At 51.9% G+C, this 17795-nt stretch overlaps 1 protein-coding gene across 1 annotated transcript in view; it reads left to right on the top strand.

Moving 5' to 3' along the window:
* ERN1 (endoplasmic reticulum to nucleus signaling 1) overlaps positions 1-14742 on the top strand; it is an 83190-nt gene extending 68448 nt beyond the window's left edge. Inside the window, exons 15-22 of the mRNA XM_018065355.1 lie at positions 157-346; positions 1305-1404; positions 1624-1823; positions 5240-5387; positions 7047-7174; positions 8578-8701; positions 9139-9206; positions 9692-14742. Of these exons, the coding sequence (XP_017920844.1) occupies positions 157-346; positions 1305-1404; positions 1624-1823; positions 5240-5387; positions 7047-7174; positions 8578-8701; positions 9139-9206; positions 9692-9901 (1168 nt within the window). The 3' untranslated portion in view covers positions 9902-14742. The remainder of the gene's footprint in view (positions 1-156; positions 347-1304; positions 1405-1623; positions 1824-5239; positions 5388-7046; positions 7175-8577; positions 8702-9138; positions 9207-9691) is intronic.

The raw sequence follows: 17795 nt of genomic DNA, 5'->3' as shown, positions 1-17795 counted from the left end.
GGGAGGGTAGTGATGGCCACGGGGCCTCCGGGTGGTGGGTCGGGACACCGTGGGCCACGAGGCTGCAGAGGCAGCCGCTGCGTCGTTGGAAGGAGCCCCGCAGGCCAGTGCTCGCCAGGCATTTCCTTAGCCCGCCTTCCCCTCGTCGTCTGGCAGGGGCATGTTTGACAACCGCGACGTGGCCGTCAAGAGGATCCTCCCCGAGTGCTTCAGTTTCGCGGACCGTGAGGTCCAGCTGCTGAGAGAGTCGGACGAGCACCCAAACGTGATCCGCTACTTCTGCACCGAGAGGGACCGGCAGTTCCAGTACATCGCCATCGAGCTGTGCGCGGCCACGCTGCAGGAGGTGAGCGCCCCGTGCCTCCCCCGCAGCGCTGGCGCGCTTAGGGACTGCCTGCTTTTTTTGTTGTTGTTCACTTACTTTTATCAGCTTGATTAAGGTTACGTTAACATATGTTAGTTTTAAATGTACCATTTGGTGCATGTTGACAAGGGTATGTACACGCTTAGCCACAAGCAATGGAATATAGTGCATTTTCATCTCCCCAGGTTTTTCAGTGTAGTTACTTGGCTGTACCAGTTCTTAGTTGCTGTACGTGTAAAAGTTTAGTTACAGCATATGGGATCTAGTTCCCTGACCAGGGATCCAACCTGGGCCCCCTGCACTAGGAGCTTGGAGTCTTAGCCACTGGACACCCAGGGAAGTCCCCACCCAAACTTTAATTGTGTGGTCCCCTCGGCTGCCTGGAAAGTCTTTGGTTGCAGGTGGCATCTCTCTCCCTCTTGGCTTCCAGGAAACATGGTTAGTCCTTCCTCTTGTCCCTGGTCAGGGCTGGTGTGGGCTAGGAGGATGCAAGTTGATGACTGGAGTCATTAAGATCATCCATCAAATCCCTTTTGCTCAGTTTCAAGGCTGTAAAACTGTTTGAGTATCATTTGGCCTCATTGTAGAGCTTACTATAGAAGGCAATGAACTTGGGCTTCTTACCCTTTCATCATCTCATTATAAACTAGTAAACTGGAGCCTTGTTTGCTTGTTTAAGTTAGCCTATAACTTCAGGAGAAAGTCTGCTGGAAAAGATGGAAGTAGAAAACATTGTCAGTAAAAATTCTCATTTCTTTCCTAAAATATGATAAGAGAAAACAAACTGACCCAATACCAGATGTTAATTAAAGCAAAAGCCCTTAGGCAGAGTGTTTCTAAATAAAATTGAATCACTTTTAAAAAGAGAATGAGAGAAGTGTGCTGAGGAGCTGAGCCCCAGGGGCCCTGTGCGGTGACCCCGCCTTTGTGCCTCTTGCAGTACGTGGAGCAGAAGGATTTCGCCCACCTCGGCCTGGAGCCCATCACTCTGCTGCAGCAGACCACCTCGGGCCTGGCCCACCTGCACTCCCTCAACATCGGTGAGAAGCCCCCCTGCCGGGCGGGGAGATGACTTGCCCAGGTAGCCTCGCCTCTGCTGAAGCGCTTTGCTGCATGGCCGGGGTCCCAGTTGTCTGCATACCCGAGGACTTTCACATTTGAAGACTAGAAGCTTTGAGGCAGCAGCGGGTCTCTCAGGAATCTGAGGAGGGTGCGTCCCCATGGTGGAAGAAGTGGACTAACCTGGGCTGTTCTGTTAGTTCACAGAGACCTGAAGCCCCACAACATCCTCCTCTCCATGCCCAATGCACACGGCAGGATCAAGGCCATGATCTCCGACTTCGGCCTCTGCAAGAAGCTGGCCGTGGGCAGGCACAGCTTCAGCCGCCGCTCGGGGGTGCCAGGCACCGAAGGTTGGATCGCCCCGGAGATGCTGAGCGAAGACTGCAAGGAGAACCCCGTGAGTAATGGGCCTGACTCTGTGAAAAGCGCAGAGCCAGCCTCTTGTACCTTCGGGAGTCAGAAGCTCCAGTTGCCGACGGGCTGCGTTGCTCACTGCTGGAGAGCGATGTTTCTCTAGCAAAGAGCTACTCTCCCAGCAGTGCGTGCTGCCACTTTGACGTTGCCTCCTGGGCCGTGGTCTGTGTTTCTCCCCTCCTACTCTTCCAGTCACTTTCCCCTGTTTTGCGGAACTGGGAAATCAGGGCTAGCATAAGGTGAGCGGACTTCCAGTTTTCATTCTTTTTAAAATTTTTGGTGTTCCAACTTTCTGTTTTGAGAATACAGAGAATTGAGAGCAGTGAGTGCCCCTGTACCTCTACCTCAGTTCAGCATCTGTCAGTATTTTTCACTTTCTCTCTGTCCCTGAAACTACTTGCACAAAAGTGGCAGGCCTCCCAGCCCTTTACCCTTTAATGCTTAAGCACTTGTCTCCCAAAGACAAGTACATTCTACCTCCTAACCACTTCACCATGGTTACACCTCAACCATTACTACTGTTTCCGGGATGCCTAGTATTCAATCCATAGTCAAGTTTCCCTAGTTGTTCCCCAGAGGTCTCTTGTAGAGCTGGATTTTGTCAACCAGGACCAACCACGTGTTTGTTGCATGGCATTTGAACAGTTCCTCAACCAGGGGTCAGACCCAGGCCCCCTACGTTGGGAGTGTGGAGTCTTAACCACTGGGCCACCAGGGAAGTCCCTGATTTTCTCTCCTTTAATTAACACGGTTCTCTCACCTTTTCTGCCCCATGACAGTGGCTCTCTGAGGAGTCCAGATGCTTCTCTGTAGAACGCCCCACTCAGGATTCACTCACCCGTTTCCTCTTGGTGATGTTGAATTTGCCCATCTATTCCTTATATTTCTTGTGAGCTAGCAGTAGGTCTAAAGGTTCAGTTGGATTCAAATCAAGTGTTTTGGACAAGAACAGCCACACTCAGGTTGTACCATTACTATTACCGTACCCCTACTGGTGATGCCGAGTTGGCCCACCTGGCACAGGTGTTTAACAGTGGCATATCCCCTTTGCCAGGACTGTGTGGGGCAGCACCCTGGCAGAGTGTCAGTATCCTGATACCAACAGTCACTCAGGTAATGATTCAGCATTCGTTGGCATCCCTTGCCTGAATCACTCCATTCAGTTGAAATTCTACATTTATTAGCTGACATTTTTCTATGCCCTTTCAATTTTTTTTTAAGTCACTATGGACTCATGGATTTAAAAAATATATGTATAACTCGGTGTAGTCTTATTTGTTTTTGTTCCTATCCCCCCCTTTTTTTTACAATCTTATAATTTCTGCTTTAATAGCAATCAAGTTTTTTAAAAATGTACAGTTCAATTTATCCATACTATTTCTTTATACAAAGCAGATTTCAGGTAAGCATCTAAATGCTTAATGTAGAGGCCAATATTTTCTGGCAGTCCTTGGTTCCTGAAAGTTGAGCTTCATCAGATGTTTCTTAAACGTCTGTGAAAATAGCTCCCATCCCTTTTGATACTCAAATTGTTCCAGATTTGCCCAACCAGAGCCTCTTTGAGCTGGGTTCTTCGTTCTTCTGCTAAGAGCCCAGCCATGTCTGAGCACCTTGCTTTCTAGCTCACCAAGACCCTGGAGGATTATCTGACACTTCCTGAGCAAACTTGGATGGGATCAGCCATCCTAAAATAGATAAGATGCACCAGAGCCATCTTATCTAATTCACTGGGGACCAGCAGTTGGTCTGTTAATCAAAAAAGTCAGTTACGATAGAGAATCATAAGAAAATACACACTGTAAACATTTAATTTTAAATTTAAGTCACATGGCTCTCTAAATAAGAGAAATGTTGGCTGTAAAACAAGGTGTTTTTTTGACTTTGGGTCCAACTGAGTGGAGTTGCTGATTTCCTCTCTTGCATAAAGCACGCTCACAATGCCTTCGGTGACTTCTGCACTGAGACTCAGACACTTTAAACACCCCCTGAGTGATTTGAGAGCGGAATCCTAGCCTCAAGCTATTTATGTCCCGTCTAGCTCACAGTTGAGTCTCCCACATCTAATCCCACAGCAATTTTTGTAGCAACTTTCTCATATCAAGTCTTACTAAAGACTCAACTTACCTCAGACTTGGCAGCATGTGTGTTTTATCAGCTTATGGAGGATTTAAACTACAAGGACCAGAGGCAGAAGTGAGTTTGGGAAAGAGCATAACTGAGCCTAGAGGTGAGCTCTAGAGTTTGGAGGCAGAGGGGCCAGCATGTAGGACAGGAGCCCCTGGGGCGGCATCAGGGAGGGGATGCTGGGGACACCAGCATCACAGGCTGTGGAGAACAGGGAGCGTCGGCCGTTCCCCGTGGAGGTGGGAAGCGGCCGTTAGGTGGGAACGTCAGCGCTGGTGGACTTGCTCTCTGTACTGAATCTGTCGGCCACCTCAGGAACGCTCTGACAACAGAGTAATTTATGGGACTTGGCAACAAGACCTGCGTCTTGCCCTGGCTCGTCACTCCCCAGCAGTGACCCTGGGCTTGTCATCGAACCGCTCTGTGTCTTCGTCTGGGAATGGTGACGTTTGCTCTGCTCACCTCACGAGGCTCTTGTGAAGGGTGTGTTTTCTCCGGTGAGGAAGGTGACCAGCTCCTGACTTTCTCTCACCAGAGCCTCACGTCATCTAGTGGAAAATCCAAGTGGTGGGGCCTGGCGTGAGGGACCCACGCCGTGCTTGGGTTGCACCCCAGCGTTACACCCCACGTAGACCAAGCTAGAAGTCACACACACTGGTTTCATCTCTAGACACGGAATGGTTTCATGGGATAAGTGAGACATGTTGATAGATACTATCAAAGTGAACGCACTGGAAACTTGTCAAATAATCACTTTCTGGAGCTGTTTTTGAATGAAACACTCCTTTTTTTTTTGGCCTAACCACACAGCACACAGGATCTTAGTTCCCTGACCAGGAATCGAACTCATGCCTTTAGCAGTGAGACGCAGAGTCCTAATCTGGACTGCCAGGGAATTCCCACCAAACGCTGTATTTCATTTATTAACAGAGGTTAAGACCTGTTGCATGCGCGTACCTGGGGTACCACAGGGATGCAAGGGCAGCCCTCGAGCAGTGACGAGCTGGTTGGGTAAAGAATGACCAGCAGGGAGGATTCAGCCAGTCTTCACAGCAGCCCCGTGGGCTCATCCTCACTTCATGGTTGTAAATGCGGAGGTGCAGAGTGGCTAGGGGGCTTCCGGGGGCCAGTGGTGGAGCCAGCGTCCCACACCTTGGCTCCAGAGCCCAGTTCTCCATGCCCAGCTCTGCTCCGAGCAGCTGCACTTCTGCTGCTAGGTGAGAATGAGAACTCCCCCACCCTCCAGAGCATCTGACGCCCCTCGTTTCTTTTCAGACCTACACGGTGGACATCTTCTCCGCGGGCTGCGTCTTCTACTACGTGATATCTGAGGGCAGCCACCCCTTTGGCAAGTCCCTGCAACGCCAGGCCAACATCCTCCTGGGTGCCTACAGCCTAGACTGCCTACACCCTGAGAAGCATGGTGAGTGGGGGCTGGGGGGAGGCAGGGCTCGACTGCCTGTACCCCAAGAAGTACAGTGAGCAGGTGGCAGAGTCGGGGGCTCGGGAGCAGCCCCTGCGGGTGGGGGGGTGCTGGCTCTGAGGCCCCAGAGGGCCTTCATCCCAGCTGCTCGCCCAGTGGGCCTCAGTGAACCAAGGACTCGATCCAGAGCTGGTGGAGGGCTGGGTGGGGTGTCCTGAAGCCAAGTAACTCCTAGGTTCCTGAGGTCGTATGACGACCTTTGTGACCTGGGCAAGGCCCCTTTGGGGACCTCTGTTTTCCAGTTTGTGACTCCTGAGGGTTAAACAATTCACGGTACCTTCCTGTCCCGATGTTTGGGGAGACAGAAGGGCCATGCCCCATAAACTGGGCTCTTGTGTGTGGGCTGGCAGTCAGGGGGTCACCCTGGTCTAGGGACAGATGATCTGGGTACTCACTCTCCAGGCGTGAGGACAAGCCTTTCTGCCTGGCTGAAGGGCTTCCCACATTGTAATCGGCCTGTGACACCTGCTCCTGCCTTTTAAAAAGATTTAAACTATCTTACAATTTTGCTCATGGATTAATTTTCCTTATTCCCTGGAGACGAAACAGATTAGCATAAAGGCTCATAGATCCATTACACAGTGATGAATGACTGCTGTCAATACCTTTGTACACATTATTCTGATCATCTCTCTAGACACATATTTGTATTTTTATAAAAAGTGGAGTTAAATACTACATAGTATTTTGCAGCATGCTCTTTTCTTATTATTGACTTATTTTTGGCTGCACTGGGTGGTCTTTGTTGCACACGGGCTTTCTCTAGTTGTGATGTACAGGCTTCTCATCGCAGTGGCTTCTCGTCGTGGAGCACAGACTCTAGGGCACAGTGACGCACAGATTTAGTTACCTTGTGGCATGTAGAATCTTAGTTCCCAAACCAGGGATCAAACCCATGTCCCCTGCGTTGGCAGGTGGATTCTCAACCACTGGACCACCAGGGAAAGCACGCTCGTTTTTAACCTTCATCTTGATTCTCTACCCACGTCCATCCACATTCAGCCAGTATGTCATCCTGGTGGCCCACAGTCCAGCATATGGAGGCAGGACAGTGTCACTCAAGACTCTGATAGCGAGTATTTCGGATCACTCCTTTTAATTATCTGTGTGATGAGGTCTCTCCTTCTTAGCCGAAGTCTTATGTTACTGGAATGGGTTTCTGTCAGTAGCTATCAAGGCTTCCCTGATAGCTCGGTTGGTAAAGAATCTGCCTGCAATGCAAGAGACCCTGGTTTGATTCCTGGGTTGGGGAGATCTGCTAGGGAATAGATAGGCTACCCTCTCCAGCATCCTTGGGCTTCCCTTGTGGCTCAGCTTGTAAAGAATCTGCCTGCAATGTGGGAGACCTGGGTTCTATCCCTGGGTTGGGAAGATCCGCTGGAAAAGGGAGAGGCTACCCACTCCAGTATTCTGGCCTGAAGAATTCCACGGACTCTATAGTCCGTGCGGTTGCAAAGAGTTGGACACGACTGAGCGACTTTCACTTGTCAGTAGAACCTTGAGTCGCAGGGATGCAGACTGTTAAGGTTTTGGGTATTTATTTGCTTGCAGCTTGAGGCTGGTCGTAACGAGCTGTGTGTCTGTTTTCCTCCTCTGCAGAGGACGTCATTGCCCGGGAGTTAATAGAGAAGATGATCGCCATGGACCCCCAGAAGCGCCCATCAGCGAAGCACGTGCTGAAACACCCTTTCTTCTGGAGCCTGGAAAAGCAGCTCCAGTTCTTCCAGGTGGAGATGTTTGTTTTCTTCATCAAAGATATTCCTTTAACCTTGCCCGTTTCTTTCCATAAACTATAGGAAAGAACAAAGAATGAAACAAATGACCCATAATCCCACAACCGAAAGAGAACCACAGTTGGCATCTCAGTATATTTTCTTCATACAGGCAGACCTAGGAGATACTGCAGGCTCGGCTCCAGACCCTGGTGATAAGCCAGATATTGCAGTAGAGCGAGCCACACATACTTTTTGGTTTCGCAGTGCGCATAAGTGTTAATGTCTGCATCACACTGTAGTCTAAGAATGCAGTAACGTTATGTCTGAGGGCAGACGTCTTCAAGGGACCTCCAGATCAGCCAGGTCACTTGGCTGATGATAAGATGTAGAGCAGGAATAAAGCCCATGCAAAGGGAACTTTACCACACCCCGGGTTGAGATGTAAGTTCTTAGTGTCTCCAGTCACATGTCTTGTGAACATACAGGCTTCCGTCCATATCACAAGCTGTGCCAGCTCTGTGGTTCAGCTCCAAGTGCCCCCATGTACCCAAGTGCGTGCTTAGTTGCTTTGGTCATGTCCGACTCCTTGCGACCCTATGGACCATAGCCCACCACGCTCCTCTCGCCATGGGATTCTTTATGCAAGAATGCTAGAGTGGGTTGCCATGCCCCGCTCCAGGGGATCTTCCCGACCCAGGGATCAAACCCCTGTTTCCTGCGTCTCCTGCATTACAGTGGAGTATTTACCACTGAGCCACCAGGAAAGCCCCCCTTGTACCCAAGTCGGCCATCAGTTCCCCACAGGGCTTTCCTTTTGCAAGTTAGACAGTCAGCTGGTCTGATTTTATCTTCATCAAAGATGAAGGCTGTGCTCCCCACAAAGCTGCTCAGCGGATCTGTCTCACTGATGGGGACTCCGAGAGGCCCGTGGTCAGGTCCACCCCCTCAAACACAGAGCGAGATTTGGATCCACCGCCGGGGCCTTTGGACCCGATACTCTTGTCACTGGCTTTCCTCCTCTGAAAGAAGTCTTGGCTTCCTGTTGTTTTCTAATTGTTTGATTGAAGAATGGTAAACCTCCCCCCATCAGACATGGCTTTGTGTGTGTGGGCACACAGAAGTCACAGCGTGTCAATCCAGGTGAACCTTTTTCTTGGTTTATCGGTGAATACAGATTGCACACGTGGCCCCGTGTGGCACGTAGTGTGGGTGACAGGCGGGCAAGGTGCTGCAGGCCTGTGGACGGCGCGCGTCTAGTGGAGCCGGGAGGTCTCTCCTCAGCGAGCGGCAGGCGGGGCCGCTCCCGGGGAGCAGGCAGGACCCTCGCTGCCCGGCTCAGGCAGGGGTGGCCGGGCCGTCCTCAGCCCTCGGCACCTCCGCACTGACCGTCCCCCATTGCCCTGTCTCCCTCCCAGGACGTGAGTGACCGGATAGAGAAGGAGGCCCTGGACGGCCCGATAGTGAAGCAGCTGGAGCGCGGCGGGCGGGCCGTGGTGAAGATGGACTGGCGGGAGAACATCACCGTCCCCCTGCAGACAGGTGACCGCGAGGCGCCCGGGCGCCTGTGGGCGGAAGCGGTTCCCCTGAGCGCTTCTGAGAAGCAGGCGTGGGAGCGACAACTCCAGGCCGCGTGGGGCTCCAAATGCCGCTTCTGGGGCCGAGGCTTCCTGGGGTCTGGGTGGCCGGTCACCCCGCTGCTCTCGGGCGCGTCCTCCTTCGTCTCTCAGAGTGTCAGGCTTGTGCCAGGCACGGCGCTCTCAGCGGCCATCTCTGACCGCGGGCGTGACTGGGAGGCGGAATTCAGGCTCATGCCCCTGGCCCTGCACCAGTTCAGATTGGGAGAATCTGCGATGAGGATGGAGTTAGGTCCTGTTTCTGTCCTAAGACTGCTTTATCTCCAGGAGCCACAGAAACTGTTTTCTTTTGGAATCTAGTGGGTTTATTACATTGCCTCCCCTTTTTTTTTTTTTTCCTAGATCTGCGGAAATTCAGAACTTATAAAGGCAGTTCAGTCCGAGATCTCCTCCGAGCCATGAGGAATAAGGTGAGGGCCGAGGGCGCACGGCGGGGCCGGGCAGGGCCGCTGCACAGCCCCCTCCTCGTATCCCTTCCCCATGGGTGCTCCGGCCACCCTGGAGTGAGGAGCTCGCAGAGGCCGGGCGGCCGTGGCTGCCCTGGACACATTAGCGGCTGTTCCTTCCCCTGGATGAGCCTCCTCTTCAGGGATGCTGGGGCGGGGAGCCGTGCTCTGGGAAGCGGGTTCAGTCGCCATATGCTTGCACGGTGCCCTCTCCCTGCCTGGACAGCACTCGATGAAGTCCCTCTATGGGGGCCCTTTCTGCACGTGACTGCCCCTCCCTCCTCTCCTGCACCAGCCTCAAAGGCCTCCCCCAAAGAAGGGGAAGAGGCCAGGGAGTGGACGGGTGGTCCCTTTAGCCAGCCTCACAGTCTGTGTTCCTCAAGCGGGTCTGGTCTAGGTCCCACGGGCTCCTCTCCGCCGACCATGTGTCTGTGTCCTCCCATCTGCAGAAGCACCACTACCGGGAGCTGCCCAAGGAGGTGCAGGAGACGCTGGGCGCCCTCCCCGACGACTTCGTGCGCTACTTCACCTCCCGCTTCCCCCACCTGCTCTCACACACCTACCGCGCCATGGAGCTGTGCCGCCACGAGAGGCCCTTCCAGCCCTACTACCACGAGCCCCCCGAGCCCCAGCCCCCCGTGACTGCAGACGCCCTTTGAGCCGGGCGGCCTCCACGCTGGTGGCCTCGCTGGGACTGAGAGCCTGGTCTCTACGAGCTGCAGCCCGGTGCCTCCCGGCCGAGCAGGGAGACCAGGCCCTGAAGCCAAGTGCCTTGAGCTGCCCGCTCTGCAGCCAGCAGGGGAAGATGCCAACCCCAGGCAGGGCGAGAGGTGATTCCTCCCCACCCCCCCAACCTGCGGAGGAGCTGGGAAGACACTGGTCATGAAAGCTGGACCATCGGGGGATGTTTGCAAAGGAGGACCAGTCCCAGAGGCAGAGAGGAGCACCGTCCGTCTTCTCCTGGATATACTCGCTTCAGACTTGCATTTCTTTTAAAACTCCCTGTCTGATGCTGGCCTGTAGGCCTTTAAGGAAGAGAGATTAGGGACCCCTCTGTGTTGCCTGCATGCTGGGTCCAGGAGCACCCTCTCTTGGACCAGCTAGGCTGAGCTGTACCAAGTATGGCCCCTGCTAGGAGCAGGGCCCTGGAGGAGAGGGTCCCTGGGAGGGGGAGGGCCCTCAGAGGGTGTCATCCCTGGGGATCAGAGACACTGTGCACCCACAGGCTCCCAGGTCACTGTGACCAGCATTTCCTCTGGGGCAGCAAGAACCTTGAGCATAGGGGTGCGGTGAGGGGACAGGCCAGCCCGGCACTCTGAAAGGCGAGGCTGTGTCTGCAGGTCTCACAGACACTGAGAGGATGCCGTGGCCCCGGGCACTGGTGGCCTGAACGGTGGCCCTTGGTGGGTCCGTGCCTTGGGCACTTGGGGTTATTTAGGAGCATCTGGCGGCAAGAGGGGACAAGTCCCCTGGCCATGAGGGGTAGAAGCTCAGACCCGGGCAGGGACAGGCCAGAGGGGCCGGAGGGGACATTCAGGGCCCACCAGGGCGTCCTGGCCAGCGGGCAGGCAGTGAGGCCACTCTGTCCCTGGGGCCAGGGGGTTGAGAGCCGAGGCCAGAGTCACCACACACTTTGTGCAGGCTTTTATGTTTCTCCTGGCAGATTTTAATAACTTTTTATTTTGATCATACCATAGAATGCTATGTTAGTGTGAGCTAAACTGAACTTGAAGCTTACTCATGAAGAAGCAATGCAAGAAACAGAATAATACATCTTCTATTTTGTGGGGCACGGAAAGCCCCATCCTCTGGTTCTCTAACGCTAAAGAGTGAAACAGTGTGGCCACACTATGTATGTGTGTGACACAACTTCAAAATCCCACTCTCCAAATCATGTCAATACCATGGGGTTTTTCCCCCCCAAATTGATACAATGTTTAACCTTAGTTTTAGTCAAAAATTTCTCTGTCTTTTCTCTGCCGAAAGCCCTTAGAGGTTTACTACAGTCAGGATACAGGTGAGGAAGCATTTTCTGAGGACCTTCTCTAGCCAGGTGGACGGATCGCTGCAGTTCGGTCCTGGTGAACTCAGAGACTCCGCTCGAAAGAAAGAATGTTACTATCAATTTTCTCTTTAACTGACAGAGAGAAATCACTGTTTCTTCTCCTCGCAAGATGTTTTCTGGTAGTGGATTTGAGCAAGAGCCAGTCGCCAACATACTCCTTCTGCCTTCAGTGAATTCAACTCCCTTCCTTTCCGTCTGCCTAAAGTCATCTTCTCTCTCTCTCTTTTAAAATTGTCTTGCATCTTTAAACCTCATCCATTGCCTCACTTAGACCTGGGAACCCAGCATCCTCGGTCGGCATCATGCCTCGTGCCATGCTGTCCGTTCTTCAGGAACACGGGAGACCAACGTCTTTCTTCTCCCAGCTCTGATGCTCCCGGGCCAGCCCCTCCCCAGCTGCTCTCATACGGCTCTGCAGGTTGCTTTGCCGCCAGGGCAGATGATGAGACTGGTCGAGGTGGAGAAGGAGAAAGTACCACGAGTGATTTAAAGGACTGTCTCTCTGTTTTGGCCCCTCTTGCCTCCAGGACAGCTTTTTTTTTTTAACTGCCTTTTCTGCTTGTGGTACTGGTTTTTAACCCTCCAACTGTCTCAAACTCGCTTATTCACTGTATTTTATTTGAGCACTTCTGTATGTGCTGGACAGGATATTGGGTGCCAGAGACACAGGTGAACAAAACAGGCCAAACCTCGGCTTTCGCACGAGCCAGTGGTAGAGAGCGGACAGGGAGTAAATACCAGCACTGCGAAGAAAACGCGGAGGTGAGGAAGGGCGTGCGTCTGGGGTTGGCACCCAGCAGATCGCCTTCTGTTCATCTTCTCTCCGTCACCCTTGGGAACCCAGGCACCCGTCAGTCCTCCCAAGTGGCCTGTAGAGGGCTTGTGTGGGTGCCCATCATGATGACACCTCGGGCACCATCTGGTTTATCTTGTCCTGGTCTCTAGAGTTCTGGTTTCCTGTTGTTTGGGGCAGGGTTCTGCAGTCGGCCACGTCCTGTCACAGCTGAGCTGTTGGTCTGATCTTCTGTACGATTCCTGGAAGGCTGAATTTTCACAAGTACACCATCTTTATCTTCTTTTTTTTTTTGTAATTTATTTATGGCTGTGCTGGGTCTTCGCTGCTGCACACAGGCTTTCTCTACTTGTGGCAAGCAGGGGCTGCTCTCGCTGAGGTCACCAGCTTCTCACTGAGGTGGCTTTTCTTCTTGCAGATTACAGGCTGTAGGGTGCACAGGCTTCAGTAAGCACTTCAGTTAGTTGCCCCGAGGCATATGGAAACTTCCCCAGACCAGGAGTCGAGCCCGTGTCCCCTGCATTGGCAGACAGGTTCTTATCCACTGGACTACCAGGGAAGTCCTGTCTCATCTTTAAGACAATTTAGTCACATCTGTTAGGAATCCCAAGGACACCATCGTCTCTTTAAATCTCGTATTGAACCTTGTATTGAATCTGTCCTTGGCACACCTGCCAGAATCCTCTTGCTGCTTCTTGAGTCCTTTTAACTTCAGTTTTTGAAGAGCTCCACCGGTCACGGGCTCCAGAGCGTCTGCAATCACAGTGTTAGGTGAGGCCACTAAAGCACCTGCTGTCTCATGCATGCCACCCTGGCACCAAGTTCCTCTCCCGTCTCCCCCTTTCTCAGTGCAGTAGTCCTTGTCGGCTCTCCCCAGGGAGACATCATTCCCACCCCTTACACATCTTTCAGTGGGAGGTCCAGCGGTTAGCAGGCCCAGTTAAGTGCTTCCTTCCTACCAACTTGAGAAGAAAGCTCCTTATCAGAGCTCACCCTGATCCTTTGAGTGAGGTTCTGTGTGGATGCCATTCATTTATCACCGCAGTGAAAGAGAAGAACTGGAGTCTGGCCTGACATCGAAGATGGGAGGGGGGCCTTTGGGCTGTAGAGTTTTCTCCTCTTGGACGCTCTCTTCTGCAAAGCTGAACCACGGCCAGGCTTGGCTTTCCCGGGACTGTTCTCATTGTGTGTCTCTGTTCATCGGATCCTCAGCCTTGAGGTCATCCGGAACGTGGGCTGGTTCCGTTTTCACAGCCTTCTGTGGAAGGGCTGGGGGACAGAGCACAGCACACCTGGAGGGAGCCTCTCTCTCTCCTCTTGAGCTTTCTCTCCGATCGTTCAGCTTCTGAAATCCCTCTTCTTCATATTTCCCAGTGTTTCTCTTCCTTGGCCACCCTTCACCATCCTGGAGTAGTTTCTTCAGTTGACTGATCCTTTGGGTGAGGTTCTGTGTGAATGCCATTCATTTATCACCCCAGTGAGAAAGATGAACTGATGGCTGGTCTGACGTCACAGATGAGAGGGGGGTCCTTTGGGTTGCAGGGCTTTCTCCTCTTGGACACTTCTTTCTCCGAAGTTGGCCCGGGGCCAGGCGTGGGCTTCCCGGGGCTGTTCTCATTTGTGTATCGCTGCGCACGTCGAGCTTGCCTGGAAGTAAGTCTCCAGGTGTCCTGTCCAGATGAGCCGGAATTCCACCTTCCAGGGCTGGACCGTCATCGTTCTTTGGGGTTGGTTTTTTTTTTTTTTTTGGACCATCACCTTTTAAACCAAAGAGTCTACATTTTGTATATTTGGTTTGCTCTGTGAATCAGTGATTTCCCATGAGTAACTGGTTCCAATTCTTGTATCAGGACTTAAATCCTCTCTGTATTCTTGGAAAACCACAAAGACAGCATCCAAAATGAGCCTCCCCACTGGAGCAGCCTTAACCAACACTTCCAGCCAAAGTCCCCACCCCGCTCACCTCACCCCCGGTTCTCGAGTGTCCAGTATTCCTTTTCAGTGTCCCAGAAGCTGTGACGGGGGCGTCCCCACTGACCTAGAAAGCATTACCAGTCGATTCTGCCACATTCTCAGATGCTCACTTTATGTCGTATTCTTTTTGCAACGACCTATTTATTGAACCTATTTATATTTATTTAATTTTTACTCTGAAGTGTATCCCGTGACAGTTGCACTTGCTTAAAGCACAGCAGATTTGCTTTGGATAAACACCCCTGACCACTTTAAAACTGGAAAAGTTATACTGTATCCTTCCATGGGATGGATGCCTTACAGTAGTTTTGTCATTAAAGGGTGAATAATTTGGTCAGGGTAAAAATGTTCATTTTAAAGTGATTTTTTTAAAAAATTCTGTGCCATTGTGTCTTCTCTGTGGATGGTTAATTGTTTCATGGGTATGTGTTAATCGTGTGATACAATCCTCTTTGTGGAACCTAAAAATCCTCTTTTTAGCATTATATTTTATAAACTGCCAGATTGTACTATTTTTATGTGTATTTTTAAAGGTCGATGATGTGAGGGTAATTATCTACGTTAAACAGCCTATTTTTGTACCTCCTGTACAGTTTTATAACTCTGCTGATCAATGATGGCACCTTACGCTGAGCCAACCACAAATAAAGGCAGTTTTAGATTTGGAAGTCAGCTCCATTTTCTTCAAGACTTGACCACCGCTCTCAGACCAGGGGGTCGTTCTGAGCTGTCTTCCTGGGTAGTTGTCTGGATGGTGAGGGAGCAGTGGGCTCAGTGGGTGGGAAGACAGGCAGGAGGGGTGTGTTTACCTGATGGTGTTCATGGCAGGGTCCCAGGGCTGGAGAGTCCCCCTTAGTTTCTTTACATTTTTTAAAGATTTTTTTTTTTTAATATGGACCATTTTAAAAGAAAATCTTGTATTGAATTTGCTACAGTATCGCTTCTGTTTTATGTTTTGGTTTTTTGGCTGCAAGGCATGTGAATCCTAGGACCTCCCCATCCAGGGATCAAACCCACACCCCCTGCATTGGAAAGTCCTAACCACTGGGATCGGTCCTGGGTGTACTTTGGAAGGAACAATGCTAAAGCTGAGATTCCAGTACTTTGGCCACCTCATGTGAAGAGCTGACTCATTGGAAAAGACTCTGATGCTGGGAGGGGTTGGGGGCAGGAGGAGAAGGGGACGACAGAGGATGAGATGGCTGGATGGCATCACGGACTCAATGGACCTGAGGTTGAGTGAACTCCAGGAATTGGTGATGGACAGGGAGTCCTGGCGTGCTGCAATTCATGGGGTCACAAAGAGTCGGACATGACTGAGCGACTAAACTGAACTGAACCACTGGGCCACCAGGGATATCCCCTCCTTAGTTTCTGTGGGCAGAGCTTCCTTGAAACACTGCAGAAAATTTCCCCGAAAGTACTGGCTCAGGCTGAATTCCAGAAAGGTGGCCAGGTTAGGACCCACACGCCTTGTGAGGCAGGGGTTGGGGCAGGTGTAAACAGGTTGTTGGTCCAGGAAATCCACAGGGGAGAGACGCCAGGGAGGTAACTCAGCCAACACAGCAGTGGGAAAGATACAACCTGCGTGTGTCTGAAGCACATAGGATGTCTGCCCACATGCCAAGGCATGAGCTCAGTGGCCAGCCTGGTTGGATTTTAGGATCCTGCTAACATGCTTTCACCCCTCAGGCCGCATCCCCTCTGGTGACATCCGAGGATGCTCTGCTTTCTCTTGCACCACCAGGAAGGGGTCATTCACCAGAGGACCCCAAGGGCCCGCCAGCCCCTGGACAGCTTAGCAAGGGCTCTGCCTGGAGACTGGCTCCTTCCACTCAGCCAACCAGCATCCCATCTTCCCACTTCTCACCTCACCCAGTGGACACAGGGGGCATCCCTGAGAGCCATGGACACGCCCTCTCTCTGAAGCATGGATCCTTGGATGCAGCCAAGTCTAAGGGAGCAGGGGGAGCTGCAGGGCAGGAGGGGATGGGGGTGACAGAGGATGAGATGTTTAGATGGCATCACTTGGCACCTGCTTGCTGCCTTCTGTCACTTGATGCGGCTCTCAGATTCCCCATGAAGCTATTGAGCCCAGGCTGGGGTCATGTCTTGGACTGGTCCAGGCCAGGGAGGGAGGTGGCTGGTAGCACACTCACCCGCCTCTGAGAACAGGGAGAGGCCAACATGTGGTCAGGCCAGGGCCATGGACTTTTTCCCCCCAAAAGTTATTAGCTGTATGTGCAGATATACCCAATTGTATTCTATCAGTGAACACACTTGTTTGTACCATCTTGTTGTATTTGGCCCATCTGTCCTGTGTGCTAGACACATGCCTTAGCTTCAGGTTTGGTTCAGTCGCTCAGCTGCGTCCGACTGTGTGACCCCATAGACTGCAGCACACCAGACTTCCCTGCCCATCATCAACTCCCAGAGCTTGCTCAAACTCATGTCCATTGAGTCGGTGATGCCACCCAACCATCTCATCCTCGGTCATCCCCTTCTCCTCCTGCCCTCAATGTTTCCCAGCATCAGGATCTTTTCCAATGAGTCAGCTGGAGTATTGGAGTTTCAGCTTCAGCATCAGCCCTTCCAATGAATATGTTGGACTGACTTCTTTTAGGATGGACTGGTTGGATCTCCTTGCAGTCCAAGGGACTCTCAAGAGTCTTCTCCAACATCAGTACAAACGCATCAGTTCTTCAGTGCTCAGCTTTCTTTATAGTCCAACTCTCACATCCATACATGACTACTGGAAAAACCATAGCTTTGACTAGGCAGACCTTTGTCGGCAAAGTAATGTCTCTGTTTTTTAATATGCTGTCTAGGTTGGTCATAGGAGTAAGCATCTTTTAATTTCATGGCTGCAGTCACCATCTGCAGTGATTTTGGAGCCCAAGAAAATAAAGTCTGTCACTGTTCTATAGCTTCAGGAGATGATGACAAAAAAACATCACAGTTAACCCCGCCTGTTTGTCTGTCTCCCGGGGCCAGGCAGGCACTGAGCTGGGATGTCTGTGCCCTGGTGGCTGGCTGGCTGGCCTCAGTCCTCTCCCCCTGCAGACCAGCATCTCCTCAAGATCAAGAGCACTTAACAGGATTTGCCTGGTGATCCAGTAAACAAGACTCTATGCTCCCAGCACAGGGGACCCAGGTTTGATCCCTGGTCAGGGAATTAGATCCCATGTGCTGCAACAAAGCCCAAAGATACTGTATGCCACAACTCAGACCAGGAGCAGCCAAATAAATAAATATTAAAAGAAAGAACACTTAACATCCTTTCTTTGGTGAGAAACAAACCAGACCCTTTGCCAAGGCAGAAAATCACGTCATGACCCTGTGTCTGGGCCAGTGAACCATGAGCAGACGAACAGGGCTGGCGAGAACATGAGAGCCCCTGGGAGACTGTACTGGAAAACGCCAGGGGTTCCTGGGGGCTGTTTCCAGACACGGAAAGGGCAAGGCCGGCAAGACAGCAACTGAATATATAAACTTGGCCCCTGAGCAGGTTGGCAGGTAAGCCCAGTAAGTACCCTTCCCGCCCCCTCCTCCCTGAACCTCCAAATCCACCTTCCCCTCCCCAGCCCGGCTCAGTGATTTGGATGAAGCTGCAGAAATACAGGCTCATGGGTCTGTCTGCCTCTGCCATGCTAAGTCACTCCAGTCATGTCCAACTCTTTGCGACCCCAGGGACTGCAGCCCACTGGGCTCCTCTGTCCAT

The sequence above is a fragment of the Capra hircus genome, chromosome 19 (assembly GCF_001704415.2).
Source record: "Capra hircus breed San Clemente chromosome 19, ASM170441v1, whole genome shotgun sequence".
NCBI lineage: Eukaryota > Metazoa > Chordata > Mammalia > Artiodactyla > Bovidae > Capra > Capra hircus.
Note: the sequence above shows the minus strand (reverse complement) of the source record. Positions and strands in the feature narration are given on the sequence as shown.